Raw genomic sequence first — 25,908 nt, 5'->3', positions numbered from 1 at the left:
TGCGTGGACCACAACATTGACCTGCTTGATGCGTCCACACACAACATCATTTGTTATCTGTTACATCTTTACAAATGCAATCTGGCATATGCTTCCATTCGAATACATTTATCCGCCATAGCGGCTTATCTCCAAAACAGGCAGCATCTCTCCCTTTTCATAGTGCCTGCCATTAAAGCCTTTCTAGAGGGGCTCAAACGAGTCATTCCTCCCAGGACCCCACCTGCTCCTGAATGGAATCTTAATGTGGTCCTCACCCGGCTGATGGGTCCACATTTTGAGCCTCTACATGCATGCGAGCTTCAGTTCTTAACATGGAAAGTGGCTTTCCTGATAGCCATTACGTCACTGCGACGTGTTAGTGAGCTCCAGGCGCTCACTGTACAAGAGCCATTCATACAAATTCACTCCAACCGGGTAGTGCTGCTCACTAACCCTAAATTTCTTCCAAAGGTGGTTTCACAGTTCCATGTCAATCAGACTATTGAACTGCCTGTGTTCTTCCAAAATCCTGAGACAGTGGCAGAAAGAATGTTCCACACTCTTGACGTCAAAAGGGCTTTGATGTACTACATTGATAGGACCAAAGATTTTAGGAAGACGACACAACTCTTTGTTGCCTTTTCCACACAACACAAGGGCAACCCCATTTCCAAAGCAGGTATAGCCAGGTGGATCGTTAAGTGTATTCAAATTTGCTATCAAAAAGCTAAGCGCACTTTAACAATCCCCCCAAGAGCCCACTCCACCCGCAAGTTGGGGGCCTCCATGGCTTTCCTTGGAAATATCCCTTTAGAAGACATTTGTAGAGCAGCCACATGGTCTACCCCACACACATTTACAAAACACTACTGTGTAGATGTGCACTCCAAGCAGCAAGCAGCTGTAGGGCAGGCTGTTCTAAAAACACTTTTTCAAACGTCTCCAGCTGACCCAGGCGGCCGCCGCTAATGGAGGGACTGCTATATATTCTATGCTATAGATATGAATTCAGCAGCCCACATGCCTCGAACTGAATATGCTACTTACCAGTATGCATCTGTTCTTGGCATGTAGGGCTGCTGACATTCATATCGCCCACCCTCCTCCCCGGCGCCTGTAGCGGCTGCAGAACTTACACTTACTCTTAGCATGGTCATCGCTCACGCTGTTACACTCCATCTTCGCCACAATGGCTAAAAACAATCTGGGGATGGAGTCGATGCCCATGCGCACTGTAGTCCAGGGGAGGAGCCACCTATCTCATGATACTTCGAAGACTCTTCCAGGACAACAATGTGCAATCATCCGGACCCAACACTAGGCGGCGATCTATGCTATAGATATGAATGTCAGCAGCCCTACATGCCAAGAACAGATGCATACTGGTAAGTAGCATATTCATTAATGTATGGCACCCACCTTCTTCTTGGAGACATGCCAGCTGAGTGTGCTTTCATGCTTGGGCCATGACCACAACAGGCAGAAGTGGGGGTACCACCCAGAGTCTGTGCAAGTCTCAGACATAGTTGCAGATCTCTGGCTGGTGACAAGCCCACTTCCGAGCTTCAAATGAGATTATATACCAGGATGTAGGCTTTCTATGGCAACCACAGCACAATTCATTGATGTAGCAGCACAGTCAGTTTAGGAACAGACTGTTGTTGCAGTGGAAACAGTTCTTTGTTGCAATGGCTTATTTGCCTCAGCCACTGTTAGTTGCTGCAATAGCATGGTTTGCTCAGGCACAGCTTGTCAGTACAGCGACATAGTCCGCTTGGGCACAATCTGCTCAACCGCAGTTTATCGTTGCCAGAGTTCCAGACTGGAACGATTTGTCTAGAGAGACTGCGCTCAAGTTCCCTAGAACACACAGATTACTCTCAGTCCATGTGTATGGGCGTACTCTCATGCTTCTAGGATCCAGCTGCTTCTTTCTCTCCCTGGACAATGTCTTCTTGTACAGAGTTGGCAGGCTTCTTTTTTATCTCAGCAGGGAGGTTGGCTTCCAAGCGCTTGAGGACAGGGAATCAACTTCTTCCTTCCAGGTAAGACTTCAGGTGATTTCTCTTTACCTCTGGCAAGTTGACTGTTAGGCAGAAACCAGCTCCAGTTCACAGCAGTCCTTTGAATGTACTGTGGAACACTCCCTTCCTTCATCAAAGAGAACTTGAAACTGGAACATGTTCATTAATGGCTCCCACATTTATACAATCAAAGCAGAGCAAGAATGAGGATTCTCCGTCTGCCTTTTGAGGATCCATTTGGGATGGTCCTTATTTCATGTGTCCTTTCCAGGCTGTTCTTCAGAAGGTAGTTTTCAGTCAGGACTACCCATAAAAGAGTAGCAAAATATGCTCCTTCTGAACCTGTTTATCAACAGCCATACAGAACAGTGATAAGGACAGAGATAAAAAGATAGCCTCATTTGAAGGACCATTCTCACTCTGAACAACAGAAACTGCAGTGGCCACCGTTCACCAAACCATCAAACAAATGGCACTGCTCAGGAAAACTAATCGGCATCCGCTCTCAGTAAAGGATGCTGAGGGGCCTCGTCTCCTCTTTCACCAGTTCAGGGTCTACCTCTTCCATTCAGCTTCGCATGTGTCAGCAATACACTTCCCTCTTTCTTCTTGTGCACAAGAACAGGCTAGGGTCTTCCAAAATGAAATCCGCAGGTCTCAATTACTCTGGTTCACTCATACACAAAATGCATGTATTACACTGACCATCTAACACGCACATGCATAACTTGCTCAGGATGTTAGTGCATAGAAGTGGAATATTACATGAGTAGACGTGTAGGCCTCCACACAGATGACGCAGATAAAAAGGTCTGGTTACAACTACTGACTCACAAAACATGATATGCTGCCACCTCCGCTCTAAATACTAAACCATTGGCACACAAATAAGGGTATGCTTGTTGATCTTCTCCAGGTCTAGGACATCACTCCTGTCAAGTGACTGCCCAACCCTTGCAAAAACAACAAGTGATGGACTGAATGTGGATCAATGTCACACACTCCCCCAGTCAAAAGATCTGGGCCCAAATCCATCGTTTTTTTGCACTCCACACCACCCTGGGTTAGACAATGGCGATATGCAAATCAGCTCTGACCCTGTTGCCCCATGGGAACAGTCCAGTCCGAACTACAAAAGCCATGTCCTTCCCAGAACGGAATCAAGCATCCGAGGACCGGACCGGTTTCGAGGTAACACCTCTCTTCAGCCCGGCTAGCTTGACTCCAAGTGGTGTGGAGTGCCTGGGACCCACGTCTGGGCATCCCCAGCGCACTTAGGGCGGCAATTGCAAAAACAACAAGTGATGGACTGAATGTGGATCAATGTCACACACTCCCCCAGTCAAAAGATCTGGGCCCAAATCCATCGTTTTTTTGCACTCCACACCACCCTGGGTTAGACAATGGCGATATGCAAATCAGCTCTGACCCTGTTGCCCCATGGGAACAGTCCAGTCCGAACTACAAAAGCCATGTCCTTCCCAGAACGGAATCAAGCATCCGAGGACCGGACCGGTTTCGAGGTAACACCTCTCTTCAGCCCGGCTAGCTTGACTCCAAGTGGTGTGGAGTGCACACTGGGTTAATGTGAGGTTGGTGCCAAGATCAAGAACCAGGCTTCCTGGGAGCTATCTGTGATCATGGTTGAAAGGGTGGAGGATTGTATTCTTGAGCAAAAAGTGCTAAAAAGATGTAAATATAGAAACTTCGGTACATGCACGTACATACTTCTTAGCAGTGATCTGTGTCAAAGAATCATGTCATTGTAAATAGTACATTTTTAAAAGATTTCTATAATTTGCGGTGTTTTCAATTAACCTAATTCTAGCTGGATTTGAGTTCCAGATCTTGCCATAGGGATTGGGAAAGTGCTTTGTAGGTGCTTTCTCCGGTTTTTGCTGCCTTCTCCTTCCTCTACTCCATTTTTCTCTATGACTTCTCCTGCTTTCCCCCTTTTTTCACTGCTTTCTCCACGAAGCAGCTAGCAACTCCAGTGCCTTTAGAACCTCACGGGTGATTTGTCACGATTGATTGATTGTTTGACTGACTGATTGATAAACTCATTGCACCACATTGAGGCTTGTTGGAATTTTCATTTCAAGTGTGTGTGAATACCCACCAAGGGTGTTAAACACTGTCCATTTCTACTTCGAAAAATCCACTACGTGGTCAAATGTTCCACTGTTAATAGAGCCATCTGTCCTAGCACAATTCGGTGATCTTGATTCAGTACTTAAGGATCTGAAATTTGTGGCTTCAGATATCAAAATTTGTAGCGTTATGTTCCACTTCAGTGTGCAAAAATGTGTAAGCATTGGACCCAAAGTAAGTTTACTACTATTGTAAAACCTAGTGAATGTACTAAATTATTAGAATGCCAGAAATCTTAGGGTTGAACTATTATCAAATAGTTTACTGCCAACCTTCTCAGAACACAGCAGTTCTTTAGAGACTTAAGCCATTTGTAAACTAGCTTCAAATATGAATTTAAGCAACTAACTAACCAGTCTACACAATGTAGAAGATTGCTTCTCCACTTCCGGTTGTGCAAGAGTAGCTTAATTCTTTTTTGAACCAGTATTGTGCAGCAAAATATCAGTTTCTGGTTTTCTTTCTGGCAGATGGTACTGAGCCCTCTCACATGCACTATGAAGATGATAAGAACTACTTCCGTGGTTATGAATGGTGGTTGATGAAGGAAGCGAAAAAGAGAAACCCAAACATCATACTAATAGGTAAGCCATGCCATAGTGCCTGCGCCCATCTGCAGCTTCAGCTCTACTCTTTTATTTGAAAATGCAGATTGTCCTCACCTGTCCAGTGAAGGGAGTGGGAGGTTTAAAAATATTGTTATCAAGCTTGTGAGCCATGTCTCAAGAAATTTGTACTGGGAAAGAGAGGCCATCTGGTAAGACGAGAACAGTCAATGTATGTCCTTCCAACTTTTGTAATGTTGCAAATTGATGTAGTGGCGTTGAGACACAAACACTAAAAGGAAATAGGAACCACACTCTTGAAAAGATGGAGACACTCTTTTTTTGAAGATCGTTCTTTTTCCTTGGCACCTCTTGGTGGTAACACCTCTAAACTTTGAGGAGCAGCCAGAGGAGGAGTGCTTCATTACATCCTCATTGCTGAACAATTTGAGAGAAAATATTTAGGCAAATCATCTAGTCCAGGGAAATTATTTAGCAGACTTGGAGAGGTTTGTTACTAAGCTGAAGGAGCTAGTGAATGAAATCACTAGCATGATTACATTCAGCTGCTGTGAACTGAAAACCCAGTGTGTGTGATGAGGGGCTTTCACTTTTTTGGTTGTATTGCTTTCACTTGGCCAGGTGTCTGTTGCATTCATAGGGACCTTCTATACCTTGGGATGTAAGCTATCATGAGCCATTAAAGCATACCCTTTCTACTCTCTAGTACTTCTTCTCTTTTCTAAAGGTAGCACATTTTATTTAGCACTGTAATACCTTTCTGTGAGGAAATGAGGTTTATTACATTCTGTGGCTGTGAGACCTCACCATGTAATACACTACCAACTCCTCTAGGACCAGTCTGGTTTCATTTGTTAAACCTTGGCGCAACCCAGGGTATGACTATGTGCAACCAGGCTTCAACAAAGAAACAAGTATCAGTACAAAACCAATTGAACAAGAAACACATCCCTCAAGAAATCCAACATGAATTTATATAAATGGAATTATTTTATGAATTTATTGACCCTAAAATGAAAAAGATCCACCGGATGGTTCTGGAGATATTGATTATAGTAAGGAAGAGTAAATCATAACGTTTCACTTAACCACAAATAAGCATTGCAAATTCAACACATTTGACACAGAACTTTTTCAAGAGGGAGCCATTAATGGGAACAGCAAGGTCTGAAGAAACCGCATCAAGAAAAGCTGTCTTCAGTCCAGTTCGATTGTCAGCGGTCCCTTGTCATCGACTCCTGTGAAGGGGTCCTGGTGCAAGGGATTCAGGATGATTGAAGTGCTCAAATATGCTGTGCGGTCAACAGGGGTCTTCCTAGGGCCACTCCTCGGTCAACGATCCTGATGGTATGACTTTGTCCATAGGAGTCAACATCCCTCCAAGTCCTTTTTGGTCCAGCAAAAGTCCATTCACCACTGGACTACTGGTCACCAGACACAACAGACCGAATAGTTTCCTTATTTTGGGAGTAACTCTCCTTCTTGGTGACCAAACTGCACTCTAATCCCTCTCCTGGGTCCAGAAAATGTGGGTGCAACTTTTGAGCATTAAGACTGTCTCCCTGGTTGTACTGTGATGAGGAGCAACGATCTGGTAATCTGGGCTACCAACTTGCCCAGGAAGGCTTTTTCAGCTTTTGTGGCCCTGTGCTCTGAACAGGAAGTCAGCTAACTGACTCTTGAAGCCTCTGCTTCTAGCTGTGTTCCAGGGAAGACTTCTTCATGAGAAGGACACAACAGGCACAGTCCTTTTCTTTGCTAGCCCAAGGAGCTTGCAAGTGCAGTCTAAATTTGGTGCAGCCTTTTCTTTGCCAGTTCCAGGTTCAGCAGGGCAGTCTTTCTGCAGTCCTCTTCTCCAGTCCAAGTGAGATCTGAGTTCTAGGTGCCAGGGGTGCCCCTTTAATGACTTGAAGGTGCCTCTAGGGTCTATTGGCCACATGGATCCCTCCCACCTGAGAACTTCCTGTAGAGTGTGGCACCTAGCTATCCCAGAGTAATCCATTCTGGCCACACCCAAGATGCCTCAACCTCTCTCTCTTGTGTGTGAAGCTTGTTAGTACGTGCTAGAAGTGTGGCAACCTGGGGGCTACATGTCCATGGAAGAATTGCTTGGCTAGTGTTTCCCTGTCCTGATGCCAATGTGTCTACCCAGACAAATAGCACCCTCTCGAGTGTGGTTACCATTTGCCCTTCAAAGGCGCCTTCCCCTTTAAAGCTTGACTTTTGGGCTAACAGCCTGCATGGCTTTCTTCCAGAAAGAGAACATCTCCTCCAGTGGCAGGTCTCTATTGTTACCTGTCTTGGGAACCGTTGACACATCTGCCGGCAGGCATAAGGCTGTCTCGTGGCCTGCCTCTGCAACTGAGTGGAAACTTACTGAAAGTTACATGTGGAAACAAGTCACATTAATTTCGACTTGTGCATCCAGTCAGCTTTAATGTAACAAGTTGTTTGATAACTTGAATTACTTACATTGGGAGGCCTACTCAGAAGTTGGCACAGCTGAGTTGTCAGCATGTAACTCTGTACTGGCCATTGGGGCTACCATCTCTCTCTGAGTAAAAACAACAATTCCAGGTTTTAACTGTCAGAACATGTAAAATACATGTTCTACTTTTTAATATGCTGCACCCTGCCTTAGGACTCGATAGGCCAGATGTAGGCGAGTCAGCAGGTTAAAACTGCTCTGCCAGACTGCAGTGGGAGACTGGGAGGCACGTTTTACCTTCTTCTACTCAGGGTGGCTCAACATGCCCTACAGTCTCTGAGGGGACCCTCTAACTTCCTGGCCTGATGTACAACTGGTACCATATACTAGGGGCATAGAAATACATTCGCTCGCGCAATTTGTCTATAGGCTTCTCAAACATACACATTTAAGGGTTAGGGCACTGGCATTGAGGTTTCGTTAGCCAACCTCAGTCAAACTCTTCAAGTCGAAAAACCAGCAGCCTCAATCTAACACTTTTTGGTGGTGGCCATTTAAAAAATAAGTTTTTGCTTGTGTGTACTAGATATCTCAGTGGTAGATTTGCAGCTGCTATATACAGAAAGGAATTTATAGAGTGCAAAACTCAGTAAACCCCAGGTGAGACTGTCATCTTACATCTGTACCACAGTCTTAAGAGACACAGGGGCTGAAATACAGCTAGACAAAAGACTTGGTTAGGTGGGTCAAAGTGCAGAATTCATGCCGGAAATATTTGTTGCATTTGTTCAAATCTTTTGAAGAAGCATGGACCAGAATGCTTGACATAGGTACAATGTGTGTCAGAGCTTCAAACAATCTAATAACCTTGTTATGTGAAACACCCACAAACAAGTCATGTGCCCACATGCGACAGCTGAATCAATGAATAATACTCTTCAAATATGCCACATTAATCCTGTTGTACTGTTATCATAATTCTTATGTGGTGATAGCTATTCCACAGTAGTTGGAGAAGAAAATTATTATTATTTATAATCTGGTGTATACAAATACAAAATACGTAGAAACCCTAATCATTTGGTTACAGTGATTTTGCGCATGATAGATGTTTTTTTTTTTTTTAGCCACAAAGCAGGCACTTTCTCCATTTATTTCATAGTCCACAATAAATTGCACACATTTCGGATATTTGCTGATGTGCATGCTTCATTATATGAATGGAGATCTGGACTCTGCTATTGGCAAATTTCACAACAGATTTTCAGCTCCAGTTATAGGATAAAAGATAGATCTAGCCCTAGTAATGGAGCGTCCAGGACATTCAGGCTATAATCCCAATCTTTCGTCCTCAGTCCTGGATTTCAGGGAGGTCGACTCTGAGTCTGCTGGGACTGATTGCCTCTTGCACGCTACTGGTTGAGAACACCAGAGGGCGTATACCGGCTCTGGAGTGGGATCTGAAGTCTGTGGTCCCAACATCAGGGGTACCCCTCCGACCACATTCAGGTTTCGGTTGAGACTGCAAAAGATCTGCATTTGTGGTTGCTGGTTCATGATACAGTCAGTGGCAGACCCCTTTCCTTTTCTTGTCCAGTGCTGACAGTGGTGCCTCACTTCTGAGTTGGGGCGAACCATCTAGGAGAGGTAGAGATCTGAGAACTCTGGTCTCTGGTGGATTCCTGGCTCCACACGAACCTTCTAGAGCTGAGGGTCTGCTGCTTGACTTTGAAAGCCTTCCTTCCTTCCATCAAAGGGAGGCTGGTACAGGTGCTCACAGACTACGCCACCACCACCAACATGTGATACTCCAGCAAATGGGGCTGGGTGGAGACACATACCCTATGCTAGAAGGCCTTGTGCGTCTCAGAATGGCTGGACTGCCAAAGTCTTTTCCTGGTGGTGACCCTACTGATGGGATCATTGAACGCCAGGGCTGAGGAGCTCTGCCATTGGTGGCTAGAACAACATGAATTGCAGTTACACCTGGAGGTGGCGCATGGCCTGTTCCGTGAATGGGAAGAACCTTGACTCTATCTATTCGCCAGTGTCTGTATTCTGCGCATTGGCGTTTCAAAGGCATCTCTCGCTTAGAGATGCGTTCTGCTTAGAGTGAAACTCTGAACTCATGTATGTCTTTTTGCCCACACCACTCCTGCCCCTAGTTCTCAAGATGATCAGGACCAACTGACCTTACGTCATCCTAATGGCTCTGGACTTGCCTCAGAGAGTATGGTATCCAGTACTTCTGGGCTTAAGCATATGCCCTCTGATCAGGCTGCTCCTCAGAGAGGACCTGCTGTCAAAATAACAGGACAGGGTTCTGCAGCTGGGTCTTTGCAATCTACACCTTCATGTTTGGAAATTGAGCCACGACAGCTGAGCACCTTCAACCTTTCTCCGTAGGTGGTTGATGTCATCTTGGCAGCCAGGCATCCCTAGAGGAAAACTGTGTTCGAGGCATGTGGGCTGCTAAATTCATATCTTAGCATTAGATCGCCGCCTAGTGTTGGGCTCGGATGATCGCACATTGTTGTCCTGGAAGAGTCTTCGAAGTATCCTGAGATAGGTGGCTCCTCCCCTGGACTACAGTGCGCATGGGCATCGGCTCCATCCCCAGATTGTTTTTTTCCGCCATTGGGTTCGGATGTGGTCTCGACGTCTTACTGTCGGAACCAAGAAAAACTAACTTTTAGCGGCCAAAAGGCCTCGATTTTCTTGCGTCGGTATTGTCTGCGCACGGTCTCGAGTCTTCCGTCTCTTGGAGCCGGAATAAGCGGAGTTTTCTTCGCTCTCGGAACTTTGAGGCCTTCTCATCGCGACACGACTGCAAACCTTTTCAGACATGGAGCGGAGCCCGTTTAAGTACTGCCCGCTCTGTGGGTCCAAGTACCCACACATCGATCTACACCCCGTGTGTAACAAATGCCTTTCGCCTGACCACGACGACGGCAAGTGCAAGTTGTGTGCACAGTTCCGCTCGAAGAAGACTCTCAAGCTTCTGCGCGCGGTGCGCATGGAAGCTAAACAAGCGGCCCCGGATCCGGAGAACATCTTCGGCGACCAGGACGAAGAGGACCAGGGTCATCATCTCCAAATCTCCCCACCCGAGACGGAGGTCGAGGCGGATCCGGGAGACGACGACGGAGTCGCGGGTCAAGGCCTTGAATACGTCGACGAGGTAGGAGACGACGATGAGATTTATGGGGCCGCGGCAGACAGCTCGGGGGACGAGCTCTGCCCCGAAGGTTACGAGGATACCGACCGGGACACGGGATCGCCTGTCGGCCTTACCCAAGACCCGTTGCCGCAAGCCACAGCCCCGCCTTCGGGCCCGGCCACGGACTTACTTGCTGAGCAGACTGTTTCGAAACCGAAACCGAAACCATCGGGATCGACAACACCTAAAATGGCCGACCCGAAAACGAAACCGAAACTTAAGGACTCGAGTGTCCCTAAGATGGCTGCCGTGCCGGTGAAAACGACGGTGCCCGCTACCCCATCGACTCCGTCGACCTTCGGTCCGCAGAAGTCGAAGAAGTCCGTCGATTCCGATGCTGCAAAATCGAAACCGACGCCAGAGGAGGGGTCCTCCAAAAAAGATGGTCGGCACGGGTCAGCGGCTACGACGCCGTCCAAGCCCGCCAAAGTCGGCTCCAAGGAGGCTACGCAGGCACACGGAAAGAAGTCTGCGCCCCGAACACAGGAATCGGAGGCGGTTAAGACAGGATCCGCGCCCAAAGCGCACAAGGCCCACAAGGACGTCGGATCCGAGGGAAAGATCAGACCATCCTCGTCAGCGCCGAAACAAACTGTGAGTGAGCCGTCCCTCATAGCCGAATCACTGCAAAGAATCAGGGAGAAGGCCTTTGCCCCGTCGGCTCCGATGCCATCGCCGCAGCCGCAAAAGGACACTCCAGCGAAGCCTTCTGGGAAACTTCTCTTTATTTTGCCGCCGAAGGAGGCGCCGAAAGCTTTTTCAACCAAGTCGGCACCGAAACAGGTGATTTCTTCACCGGCTGGCCCGCTTCCACGTCGGGTACTCGAATCAGAGGACGATTCAGAGCATTTCATCGACGCTGACACAGGCAAACCGACCCTCTATAAGAGGAAAATCACTTCGGAGCCAGTGGACTCCTATGTCATCCCACTAAAGAAGAAGAGGGTGCCCCTTGACGCATCAGGCCTCACGGAACCAATCCAGCCTCCTCCGAGACGGAGCCCTACTCCCTCCCCAGAACACTCTGCGGGTGAGGGGTATGATGAAGACGAACAGTACAATTTCCCTATCAATGAACCTGATGCACAACCGGATTCATATGATGACACTGGTGACCAGAACACCCAGGGTGTGGGGCAGGACCCGCAGCTTTTTAATGCACGTGCATCCCCGACTGAGGATTCAGCAGGTTTTCATGCACTACTCGAAAGGGCGGCAGCCAATCATGATGTGGACATGCATGCCGACCCGGTTGAGGAAGACTTCCTTTTCGACACTTTTTCAGTCTCTGAAAGGACAGTAAAGACACTGCCTATGCTTAAAGGAGTCCTCAAGCATGCTGGGGACATATTTAAGGAGCCTACAAGAGCGAGAGTGGTCAACCCTCGCATTGAAAAAAAGTACAGACCTGCACCTGCGGACCCCGCATACATCCGGGGACAATTGCCACTGGACTCTCTTGTGGTCGCCAATGCCAGGAAACGTGCCAACTCCCAGACAACGGGTGAAGCTCCTCCCCCGGATAAGGAGTCCAAAGTGCTAGAGGCAGGGGGCAAAAGAGTAGCTGCACAGGCATCAAACTTTTGGCGCATCGCCAATACACAGGCACTCTTGGCGCGTTACGATAGGGCGCACTACGACACCCTAGAACAGATTGTACAACACCTGCCTCCACAGTTCCAAGAAGCCACCCAACTGCTCATTGAGGAAGGAAAGCTAATCTCAAACGCAGCCATCAAGTGTGCACTTGACGCTGCGGACACAGCTGCTAGAGCTATCAACACTAGCGTTATGCTGAGACGACAAGCGTGGCTCCGCATCTCAGGGTTTAAACCGGATATTCAGACAACAATCCTTAATCAGCCAGTCAATCCTGAAAGTCTGTTTGGTCCAGATGTTGACACCACCCTAGAGAAAATAAAGAAGGACACAGAAACTGCTAAGTCCATGGGGGCCCTGCAGTCACAACAGTTTCGTGGCAGCAATTTTCGTCGCTCAGGTGCACGTGGAGTCACCAGAGGACAAATGGGTCAACAATCCCAGTTCTCTAAAGGTGGGGCACAATCCTCGTTCACGAAACAGAACAAGGGAGGTTACAGAAATAACAGCAACAGAGGTCGCGGCAGAGGAAACAACAGCTCCCGCTCCTCTGCTCCAAGCAAACAGTGACTCTCTGTCACTGCCCCCCGACCACCTAACACCTGTCGGGGGGAGACTACAGCAGTTCCTGCCCGTCTGGAAAAACATCACCACAGACAGGTGGGTGCGACAACTAGTCCAGTTTGGTTATTGCCTAGAGTTGAGGTCCACTCCACCCAACATCCCGCCAAGGCAAAGGCCTATGTCCGCAGAGCACTTGCTCTTATTGCAGCAGGAAGTAGTGGTGATGCTGCAAAAGGGAGCAATCGAGCTCGTGCCGGTGGGAGAGGAAGGCACGGGGGTTTATTCCCTGTACTTCCTTATTCCAAAGAAGGACGGATCTCTCAGACCCATTCTAGATCTACGTCCCCTCAACCTGTACATACTGTCAGAACATTTCCACATGCTTACACTGCAACAGATTCTTCCATTGCTAAACCAGGGAGATTTCTTAGCAACCTTAGATCTCAAGGATGCTTATTTCCACATTCCACTACACCCGTCACACAGGAAATACCTCAGGTTCACTATTCAAGGCAGGCACTACCAGTTCAAGGTCCTACCCTTCGGAGTCACCACAGCCCCGAGGGTGTTCACCAAATGTCTGGCGACAGTAGCGGCGCACCTCAGGAGGCAGAACATCCATGTCTACCCCTACCTAGACGACTGGCTCGTGCAAGCCAAGTCAGAGCAACAGTGCGCCGCAGACATGTCGTCTACAATTCACCTTCTTCACGATCTGGGTTTCTCCCTGAACTACCCAAAATCGCATCTTCAGCCGGCACATGTCCGGCAGTTCCTAGGTGCGACGATCAACACCCTGACGGCCATGGCTCAGCCAAACCAAGTCAGGATAGACAGCATGCAGGCTCTGATCCAAAGGTTCAGGCCACAACACTCGCTTCCAGCGAGAGTGTTCATGCAGTTGATAGGCATGATGGCCTCCTGCATCTTCATAGTCCCTCACGCACGGCTACATATGCGCCCGCTCCAGGAGTGCTTAGCGAATCAGTGGACACAGGCTCGTGGGCAATTGACAGACCTAGTGTTGGTTACCAGTCGGGCATACGACTCTCTGCATTGGTGGACTCCACACAACCTTTGCAAGGGCCGACTGTTCCAAGAGCCTGTGCCGCAGATTGTCCTGACAACGGACGCATCTCTCCAGGGATGGGGAGCTCATGTGCTCACTTACACAGTGCAGGGACTATGGACGACGCAGCAACAGAAGATGCACATCAACTATCTGGAACTGATGGCAATCTTCATGGCGCTCAAGTCCTTCATTGTACATCTGTGCAACAAAGTCGTGCTAGTCCGGACGGACAACATGACCGCGATGTACTACATTCAAAAGCAGGGAGGCACCCACTCGCCACAGCTGTCTCATCTGGCTCAGAGCATGTGGAAGTGGGCCATTCAGAGGAACATTTTCCTCATGGCAGAACACCTCCCAGGAAAGGACAATCAGATGGCGGATCTGCTCAGCAGGTACAGCCATCAAATGCACGAGTGGGAGTTACACCCATCTGTCCTCCACCCGTACTTCCAGCAGTGGGGTCATCCGGAGATAGACCTGTTTGCCACAAAAGAGAACGCAAAATGCCAACACTTTGCCGCCAGGTTCCCTCACCCACAGTCGCAGGGGAATGCGATATGGATGAACTGGTCAGGCAAATTTGCGTACGCTTTTCCGCCAGCCCCTCTAATACCGCTGGTCGCAAGAAAGCTAAGGCAGCACGAGATGACTCTCATCCTAGTTGCTCCAACGTGGGCGCGCCAGGCCTGGTACACCACGTTCCTCGAACTCTCAGTGGTGCCGCATCAAAGACTGCGCCTCACGCCCAGTCTTTTGACGCAGAACCATGGAGAAATTCAGCATCCAGATCCGCAACAGCTCAACCTGGCGATCTGGCTCCTGAAGTCCTAGAGTTTGGATACCTTAACCTACCTCCGGAATGCATGAACATCATCAAGGAGGCGAGGAAACCAACTACTAGAGCATGCTATGCTGCAAAGTGGAAGCGTTTTGTCATTTACTGTACAGCCAATGACATCAACCCGCTAGATGCATCTATCCCCAACATCATCTGCTATCTGTTGCATCTTTACAAGTGCAATCTAGCGTACACTTCCATTCGGATACATCTATCCGCCATAGCGGCTTATCTCCAGAACAGGCAGCACCTCTCTGTCTTCAGAGTGCCCGCCATTAAAGCCTTCCTTGAAGGTCTGAAACGAGTCATTCCCCCAAGAACACCGCCAGCTCCGGTGTGGAACCTCAATGTCGTTCTCACCAGACTGATGGGACCACCATTTGAGCCACTGCACTCGTGTGAACTCCAGTTCCTTACGTGGAAAGTAGCTTTCCTTGTAGCTATTACGTCTCTGAGGCGTGTCAGTGAGCTGCAGGCGCTCACAATCCAAGAGCCATTCATTCAAATTCATCCAAATAGGGTAGTGCTACGCACTAACCCCAAATTCCTTCCGAAGGTGGTGTCACAGTTTCATCTAAACCAAACTATTGACTTACCAGCATTCTTTCAAAACCCGCAAACGGTGGCGGAAAGAATGCTCCATACCTTAGATGTACGGAGGGCGTTGATGTACTACATAGACAGAACACAACCCTTTAGAAACACAAAACAACTCTTTGTTGCCTTCGCACCACAACACAAAGGCAACCCGATTTCCAAGGCAGGGATAGCCAGATGGATTGTTAAGTGCATCCAGATATGTTATCAAAAAGCCAAGCGCACTTTAACAATACCCCCCAGAGCGCACTCCACACGCAAACTGGGGGCATCCATGGCTTTCCTAGGGAACATTCCTTTAGAGGATATTTGCAGAGCAGCCACGTGGGTTACACCACATACCTTTACAAAACACTACTGTGTTGATGTGCATTCCAAGCAGCAAGCTGCTGTAGGACAGGCTGTTCTGAAGACACTTTTTCAGGTTTCTGCAGCTGGCACGGGCAACCGCCGCTGATGGAGGGACTGCTATGTATTCTATGCTAAGATATGAATTTAGCAGCCCACATGCCTCGAACTGAATATGCTACTTACCAGTATGCATCTGTTCTTGGCATGTAGGGCTGCTAACATTCATATCGCCCGCCCTCCTCCCCGGTGCCTGTCGCAGCTGCAGATATACTATTGTATTTATTCATTAGCATGGACATCCTTTACACTTTTCACTCCATCTTCTGCCACAATGGCGAAAAACAATCTGGGGATGGAGCCGATGCCCATGCGCACTGTAGTCCAGGGGAGGAGCCACCTATCTCAGGATACTTCGAAGACTCTTCCAGGACAACAATGTGCGATCATCCGAGCCCAACACTAGGCGGCGATCTAATGCTAAGATATGAATGTTAGCAGCCCTACATGCCAAGAACAGATGCATACTGGTAAGTAGCATATTCAATACACCTGCAATTGGGGCACATTTGTGGTTTGGTGCGGCACACACCAGATTGATCCCCTTCATGCCAGATTATCCGATTTCCCCCTGTTCCGTCTCTTGCCTAGCAATGCTTTAGTCCTCGTTGATTGTCACCAGTTGTGATGCGATTTTTTGAAAGGGCTTCAACACATTTGTATACTATCTCCCTTTGTAATGCCCCAATGGGATCTTAAGCTGGTCCTGACCTATCTGATGTGCACTTTGTTTGAACTGCTTCACAGCTGTCCTTTAAGGCTCCTCACTATTAAGACTGTGTACCTCACTACCATCACCTCGGCATGGTGAGTGAGCTCCAGGCTCCTTGTCTTAGTCCACAGTACACTTCCTTCTTCCCAGACAAACTGGTTCTGCGTAGACAGTTGTGACGTAGCTCCACATTTGTCAAACCATCACCCTTCCAGTGTTATATGCTTCCCCTCATCCCTTTAAGGAGGAGAAGCAGAGACTCCATTGCATTGACCCCCAAGAGAACACTGAGCTGCTACATAGATCTTACTAAACACCAACGGGTGGATGATCAGATCTTTGTGGGGTTCTCTGGAGCGAAGAAATACAATGCAGTGCAGAAGAGAACCATCTGCAGCTGGTTTGTGTTCTCCATTAGGCTGTGATACACACTGGTCAAAAAGCAGCCTCCAGAAGGTCTGTGTGCTCATTATACCTGGGCCAAAGCTGCTACCATAGGTTTAGCATGGGGAGTGCTTGTCCTAGACATTTGCCTGACAGCTTTGTGGTTTTCCCTTCATATGTTCTTGTATTGCCTGGAAAAGTCAGGTGCGCCAAGTGGGGCATTTTGCACTCTTGGTCCTGCAGGACTTTCTGGTATGGTTACATCCACAGAGCAGCCTCCAAATACATATCTTTTCAAACATGTAGTAATTTGTAGCTAGACGTCTCTATCAGAAGAACAAGTTACTTCCCTTCTGTAGCGCATTTTCTGGTAGAGGCTCTATCTTGCTGCATATTCCACCCTGACCCTCCCACTCTCTCTTTTCCGTGATATCCATTAATGCAATCCCAAACCTAGTAATCTGAACACTGGTCACACTAATCTGATGTTGGGACTCTGCGTCTAGAGGTGTGTAGAGTCTCAAAAGCAACTGAGGTCAGAGTGCATGATTAGTACCTATATAGGTTCTGCATGTAATTTCCTTAGCAGAGCAACATCATTGTGGAGCCGCATGGTGGCATCTTCCGACACGCAGAGGTATTACTGAAAAGTTTCAGATCCAGTCTGATGCCTGGGAAATATTGAGAAGGTGAGGAATCAACGGCTGGATTGAGATTCTACTTGAAAGAGCATTACCGAAGTTAAGTAACATATTCTTCTGGTCCACATGAACCAGGTGTGGATTACTCTCTTTAGCCTCATCTTCAGCACCTTGCCCAGTTTTTTGTTCTCTGTGTTGATGATGGGCTATGGGACCTACATTAACATGGGTCCTTTCATAGTTTTCATAAGCTCCGCCATGATTGCCTTCTTCATTGACCTTGGTAGTTCTTTCCTCACCAGACTTCTTGGTGTACTGTCGATAGTTTTTCCGCTAACATGACTTTGTATGTCAGATACCATTCCACTGGCAGGCCGTCTACCCCGGTGTATTAGCTGTATTTAGATGAATACTAATCTAAGCGTCTTCCCAAAGGGGTGGAAGAGCCTCAACTGAACCCTAAAGCACTTATAAAAATATAATTCTGTTTTTTCTGGCCACAATGATCTGGCAGGAGGTTTGCTGGTATGCAGCATAATCCCTGAATTCTCCTGTAGCAGAATCATTGCGACTGAATGCTGCGAAAGGAGAAAGGCAAGAGCATGCATCAGCAGTTGGTGTATAGATTTAATTTTTGCTTTCCTCCCAATGCCCTGCTTCTGCTAATGGAACTTCTATTTGCAATAGATGCAACAAAAGAACTCCTTTGACATGCCCTGCTAAAATAGGCACCAAACTTTCAGTGCAGTCACACAAAAAAGCTGGAAGAATGAGAAAACACATAGGCTCAAATACATTTGCCAAGATGGAGACAGGCGTGATGGTAGTATCGAGCAGTCAGTGAGCAATTGTGCATGTCAGAAAACCAGCAAAGAGGAGGTAGTAAAGTGTATGTTTGAGTGGGTGTTCCTCCTTTCTCGACTAAGCTGCATCAAACACCCCGAAGGGCTGATCGTGTGCTTGGGCGTTGCAGTGCCATAGAAACCACAAAGGACTTTGATTAAGAGCGCTGGTTTCTGTGTCTGGGTGTACAGCATTGCATCATGTCCCACTGCACCCTCACCTCTTATTCCCCTACTATAACGAAGTATTGAGGCATGTATGTGCTGAAAATGGTTGAACAATGCACTTAGTAAAGAATAAAGGCAAAAGAAATGTGTTTATCCTTTCTTTTTTTTGTTTGAATATTTTTATGGAAGTTTTACAGGTATAAGCGCCCCATAAAAAAGGGGGGGGGTTCATCAGTCATGTACACAAGTTTAAACACAAAGTAGGGTCATACAAAATTCAGCATGAGAGATTAACTGTAGACTGAATATGCTCGCCCGCCTCAGAAAATGAAAAGATGAATCAAGTTGCACCTTAGGACGCTCGGAAATGTGGCTCAGGGACTGGAAGGTATCAAGACAGGAACGCATCTGAGTCGTCCCCGGGCAACATGCGGGCAGGGGGGTGAGTGGGAATGTCGACCCCGTGTGTGTCCATGCAAACCTTCACGAGTGTGTCAAGTATAGTTAAAAACAAAGGTAACATGTGCGTCGGTGACAAACCACCGACTGAACACTAAACGTGGAACCATGGGGGTAAACTCTACCTAGATGTGTGAGCGGGGGGATACTGCGCGGCGGGTTGACTGGGGGTCTATGGACTCGATGGGTCGAGGGCGTAGGGGCATGGGGTCAGACCAGAAGCCGTGGGCCACGTCGCCGAAAAGGCATGGGGGCACTCTGTCATAGCTGGGGGGGTGGGACGTTAGTGTCGGGCGGGCAGCGGGGGGGAGTCAGGGCATTGTGGGGAGGCGTGCATAGGACGGGGGATGGCTCCGAAGCGTCGTCCGGGGCCGTCTCCTGTTTAAACTGTATGAGCAGTTGTGCCCATTCCAGGGAGATGGGGTGTTTGCGCATTCCCTGCACCTCTTCTGCACATATGATATCTGCTTCCGCGGCCCCCATTTGCTCACTGCTCCGACCCAGGCCGCCACCGGGGGGCCCGAGGGAGCTCTCCAATGCATAGCGATGACTCGTTTGGCTAATAGGAGGGCAAGGGATGTGAAGCGCCAATGCACTTTCTCGGATTTCTTACGTTTGTAGATTCCCAGTGCGCAGATTTCCCAAGAGTCGACGTGCGGTAGGCTAACTAGTGCAAGAAGTGTTCGATGTATCGTGGACCAGTAGTGGCGAATAGAGGGACAATTCCAGAACATGTGTCGGAAGTTCGCTTCCGGTAGTTGGCAGTGCGGGCAGTTAAATGGCGTGTCCGGGTAGTACCGGTGAAGCCTGAGATAGGCTCAGTGTAATATGTTAAATTGTATGTTTTTAAATCGTGCATTCCTGGACACTTTCTTCGTGTATTCTAAAGCGCGTGTCCATTCCGTGTCATGGAATACCCTACCAATGTCATCCTCCCAGGTCTTGCGTAAAGCATCCAGGGGGACATTAGCCAGCTCTCTGATGGCTTTTTAGTGCCACGTGCGGAGGATCGTGTGGATCACCGGGTGTGTGGGCGGTTCATCGTCCTGGAGAGCCCAGAACTGTCGCACGTCTTCTACAAGTTGTCTGTGCGTAAGAAATTGCCCCGCGGGAGGTCATACCACTCCCCCAGCTGTTCAAAGGTACGCAGCTGTCCCTCCTGGAACAATGCTTCCGCCTCCGTCAAATCTTGATCCGTCCACGTCTGTAGGGTCCCAGTAGTATAATGCAAGGCCCCACGGGGGAAGTCCCACCAGGGGCAACAGTGGAGAGTAGAGTGGCCGGCCTTTGGACATACGATGAATGTGCATCATGCATTTGCGCGCGACGGAGACCTGGAGCGGATGGGTACGGGACGGCTTGGTTCCGGGCAGGAGCATACGTCTAATGACCGGGAGAGGTATCTTACCAGTCGCAGTCATCATCTCTCCGACATAGCGTTCTGCCGTCCAGTGGGATAGCCACTGGAGTTGTGCGGCCAGGAAGTATGATTCAAAAGAAGGGGCTCCGAGGCCTCCCTCTGTGGTCGCTAAAAAGAGCGTGCGCAGTGCCACTATACGCCGGCCATTACCCATATCAGTGTCGTGAGCAGGGAGTCCAGTTCCCGGAAGAACGACCGAGGCGGGATCACCGGCAGATTGGCAAAGTGGTATAGCAGTCTGGGTACCATTATCATTTTGGCTATGGCCACTCGACCGATGGGTGCCAGAGGCAGAGTCTTCCAAAAACTGACCGCGACCGCAAACCCGCTAGCGCCTTGCGGTGATTGCCCTCGTAGAGATCCGCCGGGGAGTGATAGTCGTACTCCCAAGTATCTGGGGTAAGCCCCGCTACAATGTAATGTCTGGGTGCCCAGCGACACTTCGTGTGGCGCCACATGGGGTCCAAGTGGGTAGACGGTCGACTTGTCCCAGTTGACCTTGAGGCCCGAAATGGCGCCAAAGGCTTGTAAGGTGTCCCATATCGGCGTGAGGTCGCTCGTCACATCGTGGACATAAAGGAGCAGATCGTCTGCGTATAATGATACACAGTGGGTCGTCCCCGCGATCGGAATCCCCCAGGAGTCGCCCTCTTGATGCAGCCGCACGGCCAATGGCTCGACCGCAAGCGCGAAAAGGATGGGGGAGAGAGGGCACCCCTGCCTAGTCCCTCTCTCTATCGGGAATGGAGCGGAGATCAGTTTACCGATCCGCACTCTAGAAGTAAGTCCCCTATATAGGAGTCGCGTGTATGCCATTAAAGTCTGGCCTATATTCAGTGCTTGGAGAGCCGCGAACAGATGGGGCCATAGTAAGGTGTCGAACGCCTTCTCTAGGTCAAAGATCAGGCACGCTGCATGGGGGAACCGGTCCTTCGCATTATCTTGGATGTGAAAAAACCGTCTCAGGTTGTGGGATGTATTGCGCCCAGGTACGAAGCCACTTTGATCATGGTGGATGAGGGCCGGGAGGATTTGGCTGTAGCGATCTGCTAGGATCTTCCCAAGGATTTTACAGTCCGTGTTTAGGAGTGTGATGGGTCTGTAGGAAGAGGGGTGCGGGGGGTCTTTATGGGGCTTGAGGAAGATCACTATTATGGATTCGCGGAAGGATGCAGGTAGAGTCCCCGTGGAGAGGGCCTCATCGTACATGACCCCTAAGTGGGGTGTTATTTGGGCCACAAACGTGCTATAGTATTCCAACGGGAACCCATCCATCCCGGGGTCTTCTTCCGTGCAAGGGATCTGATGGCGTGTTTAATATCTGGGGGCGCAATCTTGTTGTCGAGATGCTTCTTGTCTGCCGCTGAGATAGTGGGGAGTGTGTGCGTTCCCAGGAAGTGTGTCAACGTGTGGGGCGCGGCCAGTTCGGGGGTTTGATACACCGCCGTGTAATAGTTGCGAAATATGTGCAGGATGTCGAGCTGAGAGGTGCGAAGGTCTCCGGCCTCATCCCTCAGCTCAGTGATTGGCTGTGTAAGCACGTCTTGTTTGGCTATCCATGCCAGGAGCACCCCCGCCCTGTTACCCTCTCTGTGGACCCTTGTAGCGTACATACGGAAGTTGTATTTGCGCAGGTCTCTGAGCGTTTCCGCATGCGCAAGCTTCGCCGCGGTCACTTGCTCTGGGGTGGCTAGGTCCTGGTCCGAGTCCCAGGATAGCTGCGCTAGCGCTGTTTCTGATGTATGTAGCGCGCTGTAGTGTTGTGCGGACCCCCACTATTTGTTGAATGCAGTGGCCCCGGGCGGTGACCTTGTATGCGTCCCACTCTGTGGCCCTGGAAGTGGTCGAGCCCGCATTGTGCTGGAAATGTTCCTGAATAAAATCCCTGTGTGTTTGTCTGAAAGCTTGATCCGTGAGGCAGTCCTGAGGGAGTCTCCAAGTAGGGATCGGGGGATGGGGTGGCCTCCAGCGGAGGGTCACTGTGTGTGCGTCGTGATCTGACACTAGGCGCCCCAGGTAATCAGTGTTTTGTATTCTCGGGAGGATATCTGCGAAGCACAGGAAGCGGTCGAGGCGTACTCGTAGGTTATGTGGAACAGAGTGGAAGGAATATAACTCTGGGTGTATCGTTCTCCAGGCATCTGCTAGCGCCCAGTGCTCCACCCATCTGCGGAAGTGTTCAGTTTGTTTACGCGCCGGGGAGTGTGGCGGGGGTGTGTGTGACCTGTCTAGGAGAACGTCTAGTGCACAATTGTAGTCCCCGCCTAAGAGCCAGGGTACCGTTGTGTGCTGGGCTAACACTGTAGTCAATTTGTCCCAATATTGTTCTTGCTCCGTGTTCGGGGCGTGTATGCAGCCGATCAGGAGCGGTTGACCCTCTAGCAAGTCGCTAACGATGGCATATCTCCGGTCTTTGTCTACTAGTCTACTCTGTTCTTTAAATGGTTCGCCTGGCCTGATCCAGATTAACGTGCCCCTTGAGAATGCAGAGTATTTTGTGGCACATACGATGCCTTGCCATTTTCTGTGAAGACGGCCTACTTCTTGTTCCGTCAGGTGAGTCTCCTGTAGGAGGGCCACCTGTGCCTGTTACCTCTTGATATAGGCATAAATAGAGTATCGGTTTGCGGCCGTATGCATACCCCTGACATTTAAGGTCATAAATTTGAGGTCTGTGTTAGGTTAGGTGGTCATCAGAGGTCAGTGATAAGATGTGAGGACCACGTGTAATGGTGCGTTCCGAGCCCGCCCGACTCACCCCTCCGCCCCCCAATTCCCCCCACCGGTCTAGAAATATGCATCTTGAGGCTGTCCCCTTCAACCCGCCTTATGGGTAGACTAGGAATGTAACTTCGTAAAAGGGTAGGAAACCAGAACTTTGGGGAACGTTCCCAACAGGGGGGACCTATCGCACAAGGCAATACGTCCAAACAATAGTGCATGATTAGTCTTTAGTTCATAGCCGTGGGGTGGCGGCTAAGTGTTCTCCCTGCCGCCGGCACCACAGTCAGTGTAATGTAACAGTATAAGGAAATCATTGAGTGTCCTGTGGGACATGACAGTTCCTCAGGGGCGATGTGGGATGACGGGGCCGGGCACCACCCTCGGTCGGGGTTCTCTTGCCGGCCCCCGTATCCCGGCAGACGCTCGGGTTGACGAGCATTCGTAGAGTGGGCTCATGCGCGTCGGGACATAGCAACCAGCAGTCTCCTTACAGCCGTCTCCATTACATTAGTAGGTCTGCGGTCTGAGGCGTCACCACCGGGGGCGACTGAGACCCGTCTCGGGAGGCCGCCGCATCGCTGGCTTCGTCTTCAGAACTGAACAGGTGGGGCCCCTTGTCCATATCTGATTCCTCTCCCGGCGGTCCAAGCGCGGACACCGCCTGTATCGTTTTCCTACGCTCTGCGATGATCTGGGTGAGGTCCGGGGAGCCGCTCACCGGTTGGGTGGAGCGGGTGCTGAGCTGCGTCAGGGTGACCTTACGGCCCTGTCTCCGTGGTTGTCTCCTGGGTGGAGCATTCTGTGAGCCTGGCGTCATTGGGCGACGGGGGACATGTTACTCCACCCAGGTGTCCGCTTCCTTTAGGTCCACGAAGAAGTGCGTGGTTCCGTCGTGGATAATTTTAAGTTTTTCCGGAAACAGAAGGGCATATTGGATGTTCTTTTGTCGAAGTGTACGTTTGATCGCCTGGAAGGTGGCTCGCTGTTGTTGGACGGCACGGGAGTAGTCGGGAAAGAGCATCACCTGTTTATCTTCCACCTGCAGTCGTCCATGCGCCCTGGCCGCCCGGAGGATCGCGTCTCTGTCCCGGAAATGCAGTAGCTTCATCAGGAATGGTCGCGGAGGCAAGCCCGGTCGATGTTTGCGGTTTAGCACGCGATGTGCCCTTTCGATGGAGAAATAGGGGGTCAGGTCCGCAGCGGGTGTGAAAGTTCCGATCCAGTCCGTGATGAACTGTATGGGGTCGGCCCCCTCTGCTCCCTCCAGCAGGTTCATGACGCGGATGTTGCTCCTTCGGGAGCGCTCTTCTAAATCATCCGTCTTATATTCTAAGGCCTTGAGTCAGGATTGGAGGTCCGCAATGTCACGTTGGTGTTGCTGCACTTGCGGGTGGAGTGACTGTACCGTTTTCTCCTCCTGGGTGACCCTATCCAACAGTTTCCTGTGGTCATCGCGAAGAAGGTTGAGATCTGTGGCCAGAGCGTCGAATTTGGACTCCATCGCCACTCTGGAGTGCTCTATGGCTTCCAGGACTTGATCTAATTTCCGAGAGGTAGAGTCCGTACTGTCGTGTCCATCGCGTAGCGTGGTGAGGGCGGATGGTTGGGGTGGTAACTTCTGATGGTCCACTCCTGGTGCGTTGCCTGTTGTTCGGCAGCCCATTGTGGGGGTGGTTGGTGACTCTCGGTCGACCGGGATTTGGGGTCTAGCGAGGGGGGGGGGGGGCGGGAGTCTCCCACGGTCTCCGCCCGTCCCCGCGAGTGTCTGGAGTGGTGTCGCCCCCCGCAGGCCCGCTGCCGCCAGTCCTCCCCGGCGCCCACGGCCCCGGTTTGCGTGTTATGAGCCGGGGGGCAGGTGGGGGGCAGTCTGTTGCGTCAATGATGAAGTGGGTCGGGTCCGGTGCAAGGGTTCAGGTCCCACTCGGTGGGTGACAGGAAGGCAGGGCCCCGGGATGGCAGGTCAGGAGGCGATGCATGGGATGTAGTGGGGGGTAAAAGGAAGAATGAAAGTTTAGAGGTTGGAAGAAAAAGAAAAGAGATGGAGAATTGAGGAGTTGGGAGAGGGGAAAGGGCGGACATAGGAGGATGACGAGGGAAAGAAGCTAGAGAAAGGTAAGTAGTGGAAGGGTAGGAGAGGAAGGGAGAGAAGAAGGGAGAAAAATAAAAAAGCAACCAGTGGCTGTGATAGGGTTCTGTACCAACATGTGATGGTAATCAAATTACTGTAGCTGTACATTTTGAGTTTTCATTTTTTTACTCATGCTAAAGGGCACCCAGGCTGATATTGTAGGTTTCCGCCAGCAGTGGTGGTGTCCATAAATGAAAAAACTGTCATATGGAGATGGTTGTAGTCTATTAGGAGGAAAGCCTGTGCTGTGATGCTGTGGTTTAGTAAAAACATTATGAAGTCGTCATGAAAGTGCTACAGAAAGCTAGAGGGAGAATGGAGCATTCCAACATCTACCAAGGGGTTTTGGGATATCGTGTTTTAAGAAGCAATACAAAGTTCCCTGACCAAAGGGGGATTTTAACTCTCATATGAAAAGCTTTGATCAACTACTGAAACACCTGGCCATATTTGATGGGATTAAAGGGGAAACAGCCACTACAATGAGGTTCTTACCTCGTTGTGCCTTTACCACACATTTTTTAGCACTCCTATTTTTACTAGTAGCATGCCTTTACCACATATTTAAGGTAAGCTGGGGGGCTCTCCCCCCACAAATACATTGTTTTTATATATAGAACAATATGTGGTAATGGCATTCATCGTAAAAGCATATTTATGGTAAAAACGTGCATGGTAAAAAACGAGTGGTAAAGGTATACGATGTATTTGCCTGCGTTGTACCATCATACAACCAGATTAAAGTGAGTACACCACCAAAAGTTCTGGACCAACCCATTACGAACAGCCTAGAGGAAAATGAATTAATGACTAAACAAATTAATGCTTGTGTTTATACTGCTTAAGCTATCCATAGAGCCTCTTGAAACTGTCATCTAAAGTCACATGAAGTAAGTGTGTTTTCAAACCTTTCTTAAGGCTAATCAGGAATCAGCTGTTTTATAACGCATAAGGCTATGAATTTCACCGAATATCTGA

General features: G+C 49.5%; 1 protein-coding gene across 2 annotated transcripts in view; it reads left to right on the top strand.

Annotated features, from left to right (window-relative positions):
• The window catches only part of GALC (galactosylceramidase), a 360,459-nt gene that overhangs the window by 126,914 nt on the left and 207,637 nt on the right, over positions 1-25,908 (top strand). For both annotated transcript variants that reach the window (XM_078660006.1, XM_078660007.1), the window contains exon 4: positions 4,628-4,741. In XM_078660006.1, coding sequence (XP_078516132.1) covers positions 4,628-4,741 — 114 coding nt within the window. The remainder of the gene's footprint in view (positions 1-4,627; positions 4,742-25,908) is intronic.

Source organism: Lissotriton helveticus, chromosome 9 (assembly GCF_964261635.1).
Source record: "Lissotriton helveticus chromosome 9, aLisHel1.1, whole genome shotgun sequence".
In the NCBI taxonomy this organism is placed as follows: domain Eukaryota; kingdom Metazoa; phylum Chordata; class Amphibia; order Caudata; family Salamandridae; genus Lissotriton; species Lissotriton helveticus.
This window is presented reverse-complemented; position numbering and strand designations above follow the sequence as displayed.